The sequence below is a fragment of the Salmo trutta genome, chromosome 12 (genome assembly GCF_901001165.1).
Source record: "Salmo trutta chromosome 12, fSalTru1.1, whole genome shotgun sequence".
Taxonomy (NCBI): Eukaryota; Metazoa; Chordata; class Actinopteri; order Salmoniformes; family Salmonidae; genus Salmo; species Salmo trutta.
Genome location: NC_042968.1, coordinates 86,723,165 through 86,739,461, shown reverse-complemented (window position 1 = coordinate 86,739,461; position 16,297 = coordinate 86,723,165). Strand labels below are relative to the sequence as shown.

The 16,297-nt window shown below is 42.0% G+C and overlaps 1 protein-coding gene across 1 annotated transcript; it reads left to right on the top strand.

Moving 5' to 3' along the window:
• The first annotated feature begins 7,304 nt into the window (after positions 1–7,304).
• Positions 7,305–10,827, top strand: nsrp1 (nuclear speckle splicing regulatory protein 1). The gene is made up of 8 exons (XM_029770238.1): positions 7,305–7,351; positions 7,769–7,856; positions 8,191–8,247; positions 8,372–8,500; positions 8,875–9,082; positions 9,209–9,311; positions 9,418–9,938; positions 10,038–10,827. Exons 1-8 carry the CDS (start codon positions 7,332–7,334, stop codon positions 10,436–10,438), a joined length of 1,527 nt encoding a protein of 508 aa, XP_029626098.1. The 5' UTR covers positions 7,305–7,331; the 3' UTR covers positions 10,439–10,827.
• The last annotated feature ends 5,470 nt before the right edge of the window (positions 10,828–16,297 follow it).

Here is a 16,297-nt window from a genome sequence, read left to right as displayed (position 1 = left end):
AACTCCATATTAATGCCCATGATTTTGGATTGAGATTTTTGACGAGCAGGTGTCCCCATACTTTTGGCAATGTAGTGTATTTAGAAATAATTGCAATTTTTCTGGCCTGAAAACAAAATCTGTTGAATTTCGAAATCCCGATGTGGTCCTCGAGCCAAAGAATTTTACCACCCCTGGGTTAGCGGGTGGAGAGTAAACTGATCCTAGATCTGTGCCTAAGGGCAACTCCTACTCTGAACATACATTACCTGCGTCCCTAATGGCAAACTATACTCTCTATAGTGCACTAGTTTTGACCAGGTTCTCTGTTCAAAACTAGTGCACTAAATAGAGAATAGGGTGCCATTAGGGACACTCCCTGTATTCACACCATCCACACACACAGCTGTTGTCAGCAGGAAGTGTATCGCCACTTCCACCACTTCCTCTTCCTGTAACCCCTATCCCCCATAATACAATGTGCTCAACAACAGCAATATAGGTCTTCATAAACAATATAGTGTGCATTGTCCTATAATTCTGGCTATGTTCAAATGTCTGTTTTGTTTTGTTTTAAAGGATGGTTCTGATGCAAAACAAAGTTTTGTTTAGACAACCAATACGCACATGGACAACACCTGTTTACTCAAACAGACACACATATACTGTGCTTTATCTCTGTGAGAGGGATTTGCTGCTCTGTCGAGTCTTCTCCAATAGAGAAGGAAACCCTTCATGGGTGGTGAAAAGGAGAGATAGTTTTAATGTCATATGCACAAGTACTGTTAAATGCCTTTCTTGCAAACTCAAAACCCAACAATGCAATAATCAATAATGTATTACTAGGAAAAAAACACACAATAATAAGAAATATGAAATACACAATAAAGTAAGTAAGTAAGCATACTATATACAGGAAATATTTAAAAAGTCCATTCCAATACCATATTTACAATTTGCAGGGATACTGGAATGATGGAGGTAGATATGTATAGAGATATCTTTATGAGTGGTGAAGAGAAGAGGAGATATCTTTAGGAGTGGAGAAGAGAGATATCTTTATGAGTGGTGAAGAGGAGAGATATCTTTATGAGTGGAGAAGATGAGAGATATCTTTATGAGTGGAGAAAAGAAGAGGAGATATCTTTAGGAGTGGAGAAGAAGAGAGATATCTTTATGAGTGGTGAAGAGGAGAGATATCTTTATGAGTGGAGAAGAGGAGAGATATCTTTATGAGTGGAGAAAAGAAGAGGAGATATCTTTAGGAGTGGAGAAGAGGAGAGATATCTTTATGAGTGGAGAAGAGGAGAGATATCTTTATGAGTGGAGAAAAGAAGAGGAGATATCTTTAGGAGTGGAGAAGAGGAGAGATATCTTTATGAGTGGTGAAGAGGAGAGATATCTTTATGAGTGGTGAAGAGGAGAGATATCTTTATGAGTGGTGAAGAGAAGAGGAGAGATATCTTTATGAGTGGTGAAGAGGAGAGATATCTTTATGAGTGGAGAAGAGGAGAGATATCTTTATGAGTGGAGAAAAGAAGAGGAGATATCTTTAGGAGTGGAGAAGAGGAGAGATATCTTTATGAGTGGTGAAGAGGAGAGATATTTTTATGAGTGGTGAAGAGGAGAGATATCTTTATGAGTGGTGAAGAGGAGAGATATTTTTATGAGTGGAGAAGAGGAGAGATATCTTTATGAGTGGTGAAGAGAAGAGATATCTTTATGAGTGGTGAAGAGGAGAGATATTTTTATGAGTGGTGAAGAGGAGAGATATCTTTATGAGTGGTGAAGAGGAGAGATATTTTTATGAGTGGAGAAGAGGAGAGATATCTTTATGAGTGGAGACGAGGAGAGATATCTTTATGAGTGGAGACGAGGAGAGATATCTTTATGAGTGGTGAAGAGAAGAGATATTTTTATGAGTGGTGAAGAGCAGAGATATTTTTATGAGTGGAGACGAGGAGAGATATCTTTATGAGTGGTGAAGAGAAGAGATATTTTTATGAGTGGTGAAGAGCAGAGATATTTTTATGAGTGGTGAAGAGGAGAGATATCTTTATGAGTGGAGAAGAGATAGTCACATAAACTAACCAGCTGAATTCAAACACCCTGACAAAACTTCCCATTAAGAAGGCTTTTTGACACAATGGCCAGAAATCAGTTTGTTTTGTTAGGTTGTTTAGTTGTTGTTAATTGCTTAATGCATCATACCTATAATTGCTTCACCACACAATTATGCATGTGTGAAAGAACATGACTACGTGAAAATAAATTGTAACACACAGTTCATGTTTCAGTAGAGCTTGCCCCACCCATTTCAGTACTTAGCAACCTGCAAGAGCTATAACACACAGAAAGAAAGAGATAGCTCTGAGGTGTACCAAATGGAAACAAACCTAAACAGAACCAACATTTTTACAGAAACGCTTGTTTTCGTTTTTGCTAGGTTGTGTGCAAATGAATACACTCGTGATCTAGTTATCCATCCATCCCCGGTAGTCCCTCTGCCTGAGTAGCAGAGTCTCTCTGTCTTTGTGAGGGGATAAACAACAGTGGCAGCAGAGAATACGGGACATGAGATTTGGATTACGACAGGGATAATGGTGTTGAGGTTTACAGTCACTCAGGAGAGACAACGGGAAGAGTCAGGAGGGAATCAAAGCCTCAGCTTTAATCACAGGGTAGCTCTCTGAGCACACTGATCTCAGCAGAGATAATGGCAATCAGAGAAAGCGTGGGTATTAGTGGTATGGTATTACTAAGGAGAACTGGCATGGTGGTGGAGAGCCAACGACCCATGAAATTGTTATGGTTTTACGGTTATTAAATACAATAAAAACGTTTTTTTTTTCAAGCCTTCCTCATCTCCAAATAGGAATGATCGTTTGTGCTGTTGCCCAAAGGCTGGCAGATATTGAGTCGTTTTCCCCTTACCGTCCGAAGGGAACGCATGCAGCCGGCTTTACACTCGTATCCTCGATTTAATGGCGAGAAGACGGATAAAATTGGGAAAATATGCATACTTTCTTTATGAAACACAATTTGATTGTCCACAAGCATGCTAGATGAGCTAATGCTAGTCCTGAATGTTGCGTATCGCGTTCAGACAATTAGGTTGCAGCGGTCTGTTTTTCCACCTCTGCTCTGTTTCAAAATAAAAGACTGCTGCAACTTGATTGGGTGAACGCGACACGCAACGTCCAGGACTAGCATTAGCTCATCTAGCATGGTGGTGGAAAATTGGGTTTCATAAAGAAATGTACGGACGAAATCGATGCCTTTGCAGCCTGAATGGAGACTGTTTTATGTACGAACCGGTCCACGGGGGATACGAGTGTATAGTTGGCTGCATGCATTCCCTTTTGGACAGTAAAATGAAACAACTAATATCGCCATCTGCCAGCCTTTGGGTTAGATCAGGGAGCATCAACTAGATTCAGCCGCGGGCCAATCATTTCTTGAGCGGATGGTCGTTGGTCCTGAACATAATAAAAACTAATTTTAGACTGCAAATTGACCGCAAGAAGCCCAAGCAGATATAATATTGGACTAAAACATAATAATTTCAAACGTTGATTACATTTGGAGACATTGCCCTGCGTAGGGTGCTGTCTTTCGGATGGGATGTTAAAATGGGTGTCCTGACTCTGTCATTTAAATTCCCGTGGCACTTATTGTAAGAGTTGGCGTGTTCACCCCAGTGTCATGGCTAAATTCCCAACCTGGACACATTCCATCATGACCACCTAATCATCCACCTCATTCCTAATTGGCATATATCACTCCTCACCTCTCCACCTGATAGCTGATGTGTGGTGAGCGTTCTGGCACCAAAATGGTCGCTGTACATCACTGAGGTGGATGCTACACATTGATGGTGGATGAGGTGAGTTTCCCCATACTATGTAAAGAGCTTTGAGTACCTCAGTTAGTAGAATAGTGCTATATAAATCCAATCAACTATTATTAATTATTATTATTTGTATTCATTCACGTCTATTATGTGGAGGAATCATTTGGTACAGATTTCCAAAATAAAAATCACTTGAAGCTGATTTCCTGGTGTTTTCATCGTCTTAAAAAAAAGAGCTCAGAAAACTTGGGGGAGGGGGGGGACAAATAAAACCACCCACGGGCCAAATGTGTCTCTCTGGCCGCCAGTTGGGGAACTCTGGGCGAGGTTGTGCCAGAGAGGAAAAGGCAAAGTGAGAGGGATATAACTGGGCCCAAAATCTGTCTTTTCCAGCAGGTGGCGTCATTTCGTTTATTTCGCTCATCAATCAATGAGTTTTTGTATGGAGGTCAATGAGAGTGTTACATTTGGTTAACGAACAAATTGAATGGTTTATTTGCTACGTGTGGTTTATTTAATCTAATATAAGTGTCATAATGCTTATGTTGTTACCAGTGTACTGATAAGTAGGACACTTCACTTTTTTTGTTGAAAAAACAATATATTAGAGTTGTGCCTGTTGTTCATACATATCGCCCCTCTTGTTGGCTCGAACGGTCCCACCTGGTCTTGCCTCCCGACTGCCTTCCATTTTTAAAACAATTATTTTCATTGTTAGAGCGGCCACTTGGAATCTGATCAATATAATGGATAATCTGTGGTTGTGCTTCATTTGGCCAAAGATTATAAATATACTGACAAGATACTTGTCTCTCTGCCAAACAATGGGTGTCGTTGTCCTCAAAGCGGCACGGTGGGCTGTCCTCATTGTTATTTTGTGTTACTTGTTTTATTTAGTAAATATTTTCTTAACTCCTATTTTCTTAAAACTACATTGTTGGTTAAGGGCTTGTAAGTAAGCATTTTACCGTAAGGTCGACACCTGTTGTATTCCGCGCATGTTAGAAATACACTTTGATTTGATTTAAACCTGGTTCAATGGAAACCTGCCCATTGAGAGAATGTCGAATTTGGTGAACAAAAAATGTAACGGCCTACGTGAGGTTTATTTGACCGAATAGAAGTTTCGTAATGCTTAGGTTGATATGAGTGTACTGATATAAGGACACATGACATATATCGGCGTTGTCTCAAAATGGCTAAACATATTGATGACATGAGGCTATTAGCATAGCATCTCTCTCCATTGAATACAGGCGGTTGACGTCAAAAACCCTCATAGAATATCCACCTATCCAAAGAGAGGAATAGAAGGCAGAGGAAAAGCAATGTCGCAAAAAAAAAGGTGTAATTGAAACGGCAGATATAGGATACAACATTTTTATCCGTTCGACAGGGGTGGATTTTTATTTTGTTTAACATTCTTTGTTATGACAAATTCTGTTAGAAACGGTTTTTCGAATAAATTATGATTGCCGAATATTTTTGAAGGTTGCGTCTATAAGCACCACTCCACATTTAATTCTGAATTCCTACTGCTTGCAATTATTATTATTTTTACATTTACAAAAAAAATCTTTGCACGACAAGGATTGTCCTGATTTTCTAAACCTCATTATTATGCTAAACCTCATTATTCTGGTTGGCTGGCAAGTTTCACCATTCAATTATTTCAGGTCTAGGAGTGCAGGTGTGCCATGGCACAGGCTGTGGCGATACGTTGGCACATGATAATTATTAGAATATGGCAAATAATATTCAATTATTAAATTCTATCCATGTTGGCTTTCATGGGCTACCTGAGACATCATGAGAGAGGACCGCTATTGGGTGTGCAGGCTTTTGTTCAAGCCCTGCTCTAACACACCACTGTAGGCTAAACATCAGCTGCTCAGCAGACTCCGGGGTGTTTCGGGGCTGGATCAAAAGCATGGACACCCAGTAGCTCTCCAGATGGAGGGTTGAACATGTGTTTTATACAGTAACCTAACAGTGCAGTTATTCTACTTTTTGGAGGGTTAAGTGCCTTGATCAAGGGCACAACGACAGGAGATTGTAGGCCAACGTGGGATCAGAGAGCAGCTGCCTTCTAGTGTCAATACATTTATGCTGACTTTTTTTTGTCGGCTACATAAAGACGGCACCAATTATTGGTAATGGAAAAATGGTTAAAATTCATGGAGGAGAAGTCATGGAAAAGTCATGAAATTCGATCTGTTAAAATGTGTATGAACCCTTAACCCTTTATTTTGTGAATTTCAGAGGTCTCTATAGCATGTCATTTGGGAATTTTTATTTTCTAGTATTCTAATGGTCCGACTTGAAAAAAAACACATGTCCTGCTGTTTTTTTCATCCCAAGTCAAGCACTGGAGACATGAAACAAATAGGTGGGAGGGCATAGGCTACAGGCTGTCTCCAAAATATTAATGTGTAATTTGCCAAATGGGCAATGGAAACACTTCAATCACTACATTTTTATTTGACACTGTAGGATTTTGGGAATAAAAAAAAGTCATTACGTCCAGCTGTTTTCATCGACACAAGATAGTTCAATGGAAACCCACCCTAGCCGACATTGTCGCATCTATTTTCTATGCGAATTTTCTAAATGTCGACAAAAAACAATCACTGGACAAGTTAATGGAAACAGCTAATGACCTCCATACAAAAACTCATCGCTTGTGAGCGAAGGAAACGAAACATCGCCCCCTGCTGGTGAAGACAGATTTTAGGCCGAGTTAAACGTCTCGCTTCGTCTCTTCTCTGATTTGGCAGTGGAAGTGACGACTTACCACTAGTTACCACAGCCACAAAGTCAAAATAGCCTTTTTATTAAAAAACATGGCTCTGAGGTTAAGCATACGGTTATCAGTGTGGTTAAGGTTAGGCTTAGGTTAAAAATCAGATTTTTAAGAGAAATATGCGGGGGTTATGACTTTGTGCTTGTGGTAACTAGTGACGACCGAAGCGGTGTACTGTGTCCAAGCAACCATCTTTGTTGATTCACTCTAGACCTGCTGCAGTTTACTAGGTACATTTACAGACAGGCCTTTGCTGATAAAGTATTAATAGAGATTGTTTTACTCGGTCCAATAAACGGAGCCTACTAAAATGTAGACCCTGAAATGTCCATCTGAACGACTCTTCTCCACATCCGGCCATGATTGGGCGTCCCAGCGTTGTCCGGGTTTGGCTGTCATTGTAAATAAGAATGTGTTCTTAACTTACTTGCCTAGTTAAATAAATAAAAATACAATTATCAAATTCGCTGCAACGTTGAGCGTCTGATCATTGGTATTTGGTACTTTCGCTATATACAGCGACGAGGACAAGGCTCCACATGAATTGAGAAAATATAACCGCATTATATTTATGTATATTAACCTGGCTATATTGCACATGTTTTTGTAACCATCAAATTATTTTTGAAGGCTTAATACTTTATTCGCTTTCCAACGAATCTGCCGCAGCGGTTCAGAGATATTTCAAGGAGTAAGATGGCGGCACCTAGTAAACAGTAAGTAGAAATTGACACTACAAAATGTTATTATATCGCAACTAGCTAGGTATTTATAATACAAACATGTTTATTTCGTCGTTGTTTCTTATGGTCGCCGTGTGCAATGACTGGACACACTACAAGCAGCAATGTGTGCACGACCATGCAATCCACTACCAACAACATTGTTAGCTACTTGCTAACGTTAGCTATCAAGTTAACAAACGGTAGCAGCCAGTCGGTCCCGCATTACCACCTTCATGCAATCAATGAAGTTTAGCGAAGAGAACACAAACCTGATTTGGCCTAGATTTTAGATCACGGAAATTCTGTTCCTTTTCGTAACGAAGAGCTTGTATCTAGCTACCGTTAGTTTCCCACTTTATTTCTTTCAAATGTTGGTGCTTGCTGTCCATTCATGTCACCTGTTCCCAGGTACGGCCTGATCATACCCCAGAAGAGAGCGCCTAAGACAGCCACCTTGCCCAGACCCTCAGTGTTTGGGGATGACTCTGATGAAGAGGTAGGAAAAGGGTCTGAATGTCCATCTCTCCTATTTTATCCTATTGAGATATGCTAATAGTTAGTCTCGTAGGGCCATCCTTCCAAATCTAGTTTTGTTTACTTGTGAGAAGCCTGGGTTTTCCTAGGCTAATTAGTAGTGAACTCTTTTGCAAAGAAGCCTAAGAAGATTACATTGTGTGTGGGTTACAGATCATTTAGAGAAGTCTGAAGTTTCTCCACTCCTTTGCTCATGCCCTTTGTTGCAGCCAGTGAGATGAGTGTGAGTGAGTTGCAAGCTTTGCCAAATTATTGAAGCTCTATCAGAAGTGATGTTGTGTGATCCTGTCTTCCAGACCTCGGTTGGGGAGAGTTTGCAGAAGGAGGCTCTGAAGAAGAGGATGATGAAACAGGTGAGTGAATGGATGAATGAGAAACCTCCGGTGGTAACAACAAATTCTCCAGAAGTTGCTTCTTTATGTATTTTTGTGACCGAGACCCATCTTTCTCTCGTGTGTGTGTGTGTGTGTGTGGCAGACACGTCTGGAGATGCAGAAGGCTCTAGAGCAGGACAGCAGTGTGTATGACTACGATGGTGTCTATGATGACATGCAGAAACAGAGGCTGGAGAGCAGCAAGAAAATGCTGGGAGGAACCGACAGGAAGGTACAGCAGATCCAGAACAACCCCCAGCCTCCTCCCACCTTTTCAAATCTTCTCTAATTTGCTATTCTTTCCATTTCAATCCCCCCTTTCCTTCACCTTTTCACTTGCTCCCCCGCCCCCCTCTTTTCCTCTCCTCACAATTTCACTGTGTTTTTCTCCATTTTGCCTTTCTTTTGTCACTTATGTCCACCCACTCTACTCATCCTTCCTCTCCTCTTTGCTCATACTGCTCTCTGTCCTTTATCTCTCTCTCTCTCTCTCTCTCTCTCTCTCTCTCTCTCTCTCTCTCTCTCTCTCTCTCTCTCTCTCTCTCTCTCTCTCTCTCTCTCTCTCTCTCTCTCTCTCTCTCTCTCTCTCTCTCTCTCTCTCCATAGCCAAAGTACATCAACCAGCTGCTGCAAGCGGTGGAGGAGAGGAAGAAGGAGCAGGAACGGAGAGATGAGAGGAAGATCCAGAAGGAGAGAGAGGCGGAGGGAGAGCAGTTTGCAGACAAGGAGGCTTACGTCACCTCAGCCTACAGACAGAAACTCAAGGAGAGACAGGAGGAGCTGGAAAAAGAAAAGCGAGAGGCAGCAATGGAGGGTGAGAGACACTGCTGTGTGCGCATGTGTGTTTGTGAACATAGATGTGTGTGTGGGAGAAACTGTCTGTTATGAATCCAGTAGTTTATAGAATAAACAAAGCCATGCTGTGTGTTTGTGTGTCTAGCTGCTCTGGATGTGAAGAAGCAGAAAGACCTGAGTGGTTTCTACAGACACCTGCTGAACCAGACCGTAGGAGAGGAGGCCATACCAGACCGCTCTGTACCGAGGTCAGAGTTCACACACCCAAACACAGCTAAAATATCTCCCTTTACTACCAGTATGTGTATATGAATATTTGATTGAACTCTCCTCTCTCTCTCTCTCTCAATGCAGGGATCAGAGTTCAAAGGCAGTCAAGACAGAAGTGCCATCCCCACCGCCTTCACCTCCCTCACAAGACCACGTCCCCAGTTCCCATAGCGACAGCGAGGAGGGGCAGGATCAGAAGGCAGGGTTCAGTAAGCCGGCCCCTGGTGCCAAACGCCACTACAGACAGAGGTCCCCTTCCTCTGGGAGTGGAGAAGAGGAGCGAGAGAAGGATAGAGAGAGAGAAAAGAAGAGACACAAAGAGAGAGACAGAGACCAAGGAAGGGATAGAGAGAGGGTCAGAGAGAGAGACAGGGAGGACAGGCATGGTGGACGGAGAGATGAGAAGGATGGAAGAAAGGAGAGGGATAGAGACAGGGAGGAGGACAGGAGCAGGGGGAGGCGGGATAAAGAGAGAGAGGAGAGACACGGGAAGAGAGAAAGGAGCCCGAAAGACAGAGAGAAGGAGAACGGGGAGAAAGAGAAACAGAGAGAGCTAGACAAAGACAAGGGGAGAGAAAGGGACAAGGGCAGGGAGAAAGAGAGGAGTAGGGATGGAGAAAAGGAGAAGACTATAAGAACCGACGGAAAGGATGAAAAGGAGGGAGAGGGGTCAGAGAGGAAGGGGAAGGAGGGAGAGGGGTCAGAGAAGAAGGGGAAGGAGGGGTCAGAGAAGAAGGGGAAGGAGGGGTCAGAGAAGAAGGGGAAGGAGGGGTCAGAGAAGAAGGGGAAGGAGGGGTCAGAGAAGGAGGGGTCAGAGAAGGAGGGGTCAGAGAAGAAGGGGAAGGAGGGGTCAGAGAAGGAGGGGAAGGAGGGGTCAGAGAAGAAGGGGAAGGAGGGAGAAGAGAAGGAGGGGAAGGAGGGGTCAGAGAAGAAGGGGAAGGAGGGAGAAGAGAAGGAGGGGAAGGAGGGAGAAGAGGAGAGTAAAGTGAGTAAGTTTGTCAAGCGCAGCAGTGAGCAGACCGTGACCTCAGCCAGAGACCGATACCTGGCCAGACAGATGGCACGCTCAGCCACCAAGACGTACATAGAGAAGGAGGAGGACTGAACACACACAAACGGTGACAGCTGTGACTGTGTGATGACAGAGGGTGACCGATGAACTGAGACACGTCAACAGATGTGTGTGTGTGAACTTCGTTCTCTAATACACTGCACTTGATGGACCCACCAAATAAGAGTGTGGTTCTACTGGTTCTACTGGTTCTACTGTCTGGGGAGAAAGATGGAATGGTAGAGAGTGATTTCAATGATTGAATGCAGGACTTGAGTTAAGTGAGAGGGTGAATAAGTGATGAAAATGTAGTGTGAGTGAGTTGCCCCACACCAGGGAACTATGTGTTTTTGTTGAATATTTCTGTTCTATTCCAGTTTTTTTCTCCTGGTGGACAGAACCGTACTTCCTGTTTATGTTGTGTTAATAAATGTCTGAACATATGGCTGGTGTATTGGCAGTCATTGGCTCTCATATATTCACTATTTATCTGTAATACTCGGAATATTAATATGGGCTATTCCTGGGGCAGCTGTAATGACCGTTTAACATTGTTTACTGTACCCAATTGTTGTCTTTACATACCCATTAATAATTTAATATACCCCCAGTCACTATCTTTATATACCAATTATCTATAGATAGAAATGTTTCTGCGATTGAATGGGACTGATGTAGTCTCAGTCCAACAGAGCAGAACAACTATATAGTTGTTGACATGTTTGGGAGCATAAACTGTTGACAGCCTCTCTCTGCACGCTGGAGAAAGGAATGAAGGAGAGAGAGGAGGAGCTGGAAACTCAAGTGGTGAGTATTCTGTGGCTAAAGGTAATATGTCAGCCTATTAATTATGAAAATATAAAGAAATGCCTTATTAGATTATTCAAAATCAAATACAAATTCACTGTAATTCTAGGCTACTATGTAAGCTGCCCTGCACAATCAATGAACCAACAGCCCCGCCTAGACCTGCCTATATGCTCTCTCCCAGACTCATTAATATAATACTAATATTAATAATATGCATGTCAATCTCCCCTGGCTGAAAGTGGAGAGATTGACTTCATCGCTACTTTTATTCATGAGAGGTATTGACATGTTGAATGCACCGAGCTGTCTGTCTAGACTACTGACACACAGCACGTACACCCATGCATACACCGCAAGACATGTCACAAGAGGTCTCTTCACAGTCCCCAAGTCCAGAACAGACTATGGGAGGCACACAGTACTACATAGAGCCATGACTACATGGAACTCTATTCCACATCAAGTAACTGATGCAAGCAGTAAAATTAGATTAAAAAAACACCTTATGGAACAGCGGGGACTGTGAAGCAACAGTGGCGCAGACACATGCATACACACACACACGATAACATATACACTATACATACACATGGATTTAGTACTGTAGATATGTGGTGGTGGGGGGGGGGGGAGTAGGGGCCTGAGGGCACACAGTGTGTTGTGAAATCTGTGAATGTATTGTAATGTTTTTTTAAATTGTATAAACTGCCTTAATTTTGCTGGACCCCAGGAAGAGTAGCTGCTGTTTTGGCAGCAGCTAATGGGGATCCATAATAAATACAAATGAATAGAATGCTTGGAGCGTACAATAATGTGACCAGTCCATCCCTTATAATAATAATACAGGCCACACAAAGCGATTACTAGAATTTGTTTAATTTTGGAGTATAGGCTAGACCAATTATGCACCAAAGATATGTGTTTAATATGCGGTAGGTTATGTATTGTATAACGGCATAATAATTTTCATTATTACTTTTATGGGCTCATATATAGGCCTATATATATGCATAAGCTCTACTAGGCATCTGGGTGTTTTGAATCACCACCTTAGAAAGGGCTGTCCATTTCATTGTTGAAACAACATCCACAATGACCATGTTTTTCACTCAATTTCAACCTGTTGAACTTTATTCTAGACCATGAGACAAAATAGACAGGGTAACTTTTTATTTTTCCCACAAGTGAACTTCTGCACTGGAATGAAATGTTTTTCAACAGCTTTTCCCTGACCAGCTCGTTCCCAATGTGTAGTCCTGTCCAATGTGTAGTCCTGTCCAATGTGTAGTCCTGTCCAATGTGTAGTCCTGTCCTGTGTAGTCCTGTCCTGTGTAGTCCTGTCCTGTGTAGTCCTGTCCAATGTGTAGTCCTGTCCTGTGTAGTCCTGTCCTGTGTAGTCTTGTCCTGTGTAGTCCTGTCCAATGTGTAGTCCTGTCCTGTGTAGTCCTGTCCTGTGTAGTCCTGTCCAATGTGTAGTCCTGTCCTAAGACTTTGGAACTACGGTTGAACCCACCACCAATTTAATCCCTGTTCATTAACCTTCATAACAGTAATATTATCCTTCTTAGCAGTGCTATAAACATGTCTTTTTTTTCTACAACATTTTTATAATGTATACATTTAGCATTTTAGCCATCTAGCAGACAGTATTATTCAGAGTGAATATGGTAGGTAAAACAACCACATATCACAATCACTGCAAGTCAAACTTTTCTTCAAAATCAATGCTAGAAAGAGAGAGAAGTATAAAGGTTGTATTCCACACAGCACCCTATTCCCTATGTAGTGCACTAGTTTTGACCAGTGCCCATAAGGCTTTGGTTAAAGTAATGCACTATATAGGGAATAGGGTGCCATTTGAGGCAGAGGGCGAGAGTACAGAAGCTTTCCAGAGTGATGTTCTAATGGGAGCCGTGTCATTCATAATAATGTGTCTGAGAGTGGGATAGTAGACGAGAGAGAGAAGAAGACAGAGAGAAAGAGACTTCACTATTTGCACATCGTTACAACACTGTATATATACATAATATGACATTTGAAACATCTTTATTATTTTGTAACTTCGGTGAGTGTAATGTTAATTTTTATTGTTTATTTCTACTTCACTTGCTTTGGCAATGTTTACCATGCCAATAAAGCCCTTCAATTGAATTTAATTGAGAGAGTGTGGGAGAGAGACAGACACGCAGAGGGAGAGAGACAGGCAGTGGAACTTAGGAGACTCAGAGAGACACAGGCAGAGAAACAGAGAGTGTGGAGAGAGAGTGTGGAGAGAGACAGAGAGAGATCAGAAGACAGTGAAAATCAGGTACCTGCAACACAGACTACACTGCACAGCTCATTGAAGGACAGGGTCCCAGTACCAGAGACATCAGTACCATAGAAGATGTTCTGGAAGAGACACACACACACACACACACACACACACACACACACACACACACACACACACACACACACACACATACATATATATACAATTTACTATGAGCTTTCCTAAATAAATGTAACTGATTGAATAACAAACAGGTTTCAAACCCATCCCTAATGCCACTAAAGACTGCTTTAGCCCTCTAACCTAAAGGCATTAACTCCCCCAGAGGGCAGAAATATTCAAATTCTCTTGAAATCGAACTATATAATCTTGTTCACCTACCTTGAATCTGGTTCCACAATCATAGACTAAGAAACTCTGGGTAACTTATGAAGCCGTTGGCCAGTTGATGTTGGACTGGGGATAATAATGTTAAGGACGTCTCCTTAACAAGCTCTGTGACCCCTTTCTAATTGAGACTTGGTCACCTACTCTGTAAAGGTCAAAATTCATGTCATTTCCTACTTAAACTTTTCAAATAAAGCCTGAACTCCAACATATTCAATCAGTTACATTTATTTAGGAAAGCTCATAGTAAATGGTATGTGTGTGTGTGTGTCTTCCAGAACATCTTCTATGATACTGATGTCTCGGGTACTGGCACCCTGTCCTGATCTTCTCTGTCTTCTGATCTCTCGCTCTCTCTGTCTGTTTCTCTCACACCCTCTCTGTTCTTATGCCCATCTCTCTCTGTGTCTCTGTGTCTGTCTCTCTGTTTCTCACCCTCTCTCTCTCTCTGTATGTCTGTCTCTTGCCTAGTTAATAAAGGTAATTAAAATATATATATATATATATATATATATATATATATTAGACTTTAAGGATAATTATGAACGTGGTTTAATTTGGAAATCACTAATTTTACATGTGCATGCTCAGGTACATTTTTACATGGAATCGGCCAAAATGACAATGACAGATTGTAGTGCTAGGTTCTGTACAAACGGAGTATAAACTCAAACGGACGACTAGAAAAACCTCACACCCAGTTTATTCACCTACTAAGTCATACAGCTGCAAATACATGTTGCACATGATCAAACAGGCATTTATATGTCAAGATGAGATTAGTGGTGTAACTTTTTCACAACTGCTATCAGCTACCCGACACTGCCTAGATGTTGCTCTGTTGTCTTCGCAATCAAACCGTCTGCTAGCAGTTCCTCTTTATCTGGTCACTTCTCCATGATGTTTATAAGTGACCTCGTGTTCACTTTACTCATCAGACCTGGGTCATCTACTGTATTCCCCTTTTCTCTCACAGTAACTTTCACTCACATCTAGTTCCTCTTTACCCTTCCTTGACCCCTAACATCTACAACTTTTGACCGGTAGTGTATAACACCTACTCATTCAAGGTTTTTTCTTAATTTTTTACTATTTTCTACATTGTAGAATAATAGTGAAGACATCAAAACTATGAAATAACACATATGGAATCATGTAGTAACCAAAAAAGTGTTAAACAAATCAAAATATATTTGAGATTCTTCAAAGTAGCCACCCTTTGCCTTGATGACAGCTTTGCACACACTTAGCGTTTTCTTTTAACCAGCTTCAAGAGGTAGTCACCTAAAATGCATTTAAATTAACAGGTGTCCCTTCTTAAAAGTTAATTTGAGGATTTTCTTTCCTTCTTAATGCATCTTCACTATTATTCTCAATGTAGAAAATAGTAAAAATAAAAAATTGAATGAGTAGGTGTTCTAAAACTTTTGACCGGTAGTGTATATTCTTTATAAACTCAGCAAAAAAAGAAACGTCCCTTTTTCAGGACCCTGTCTTTCAAGGATAATTCGTAAAAATCTAAATAGCTTCACAGATATTAATTGTAAATGGTTTAAACACTGTTTCCCATGCTTGTTCAATGACCCATAAACAATTAATGAAATTGCACCTGTGGAACGGTCGTTAAGACACTAACAGCTTACAGACGGTAGGCAATTAAGGTCACAGTTATGAAAACTTAGGACACTAAAGAGGCCATTCTACTGACTCTGAAAAACACCAAAAGAAATATGCCCAGGGTCCCTGTTCATCTGCGTGAACGTGCCTTAGGCATGCTGCAAGGAGGCATGAGGGCTGTAGATGTTGCCAGAGCAAAAAATTGCAATGTCCGTACTGTGAGACACCTAAGACAGCTCTACAGTGAGACAGGACGGACAGCTGATTGTCCTCGCAGTGGCAGAACACGTGTAACAACACCTGCACAGGATCGGTACATCCGAACATCACACCTGCGGGACAGGTTCAGGATGGCAACAACAACTGCCCGAGTTACACCAGGAACGCACAATCCCTCCATCAGTGCTTGGACTGTCCGCAATAGGCTGAGAAAGGCTGGACTGAGGGCTTGTAGGCCTGTTGTAAGGCAGGTCCTCACCAGACATCACCGGCAACAACGTCGCCTATGGGCACAAACCCACCGTCGCTGGACCAGACAGGACTGGCAAAAAGTGCTCTTCACTGACGAGTCGCGGTTTTGTCTCACCAGGGGTGATGGTTGGATTCGCGTTTATCATCGAAGGAATGAGCGTTACACCGAGGCCTGTACTCTGGAGCGGGATAGATTGGAGGTGGAGGGTCCGTCATGGTCTGGGGCGGTGTGTCACAGCATTATCGGACTGAGCTTGTTGTCATTGCAGGCAATCTCAATGCTGTGCGTAACAGGGAAGACATCCTCCTTCCTCATGTGGTACCCTTCCTGCAAGCTCATCCTGATATAACCC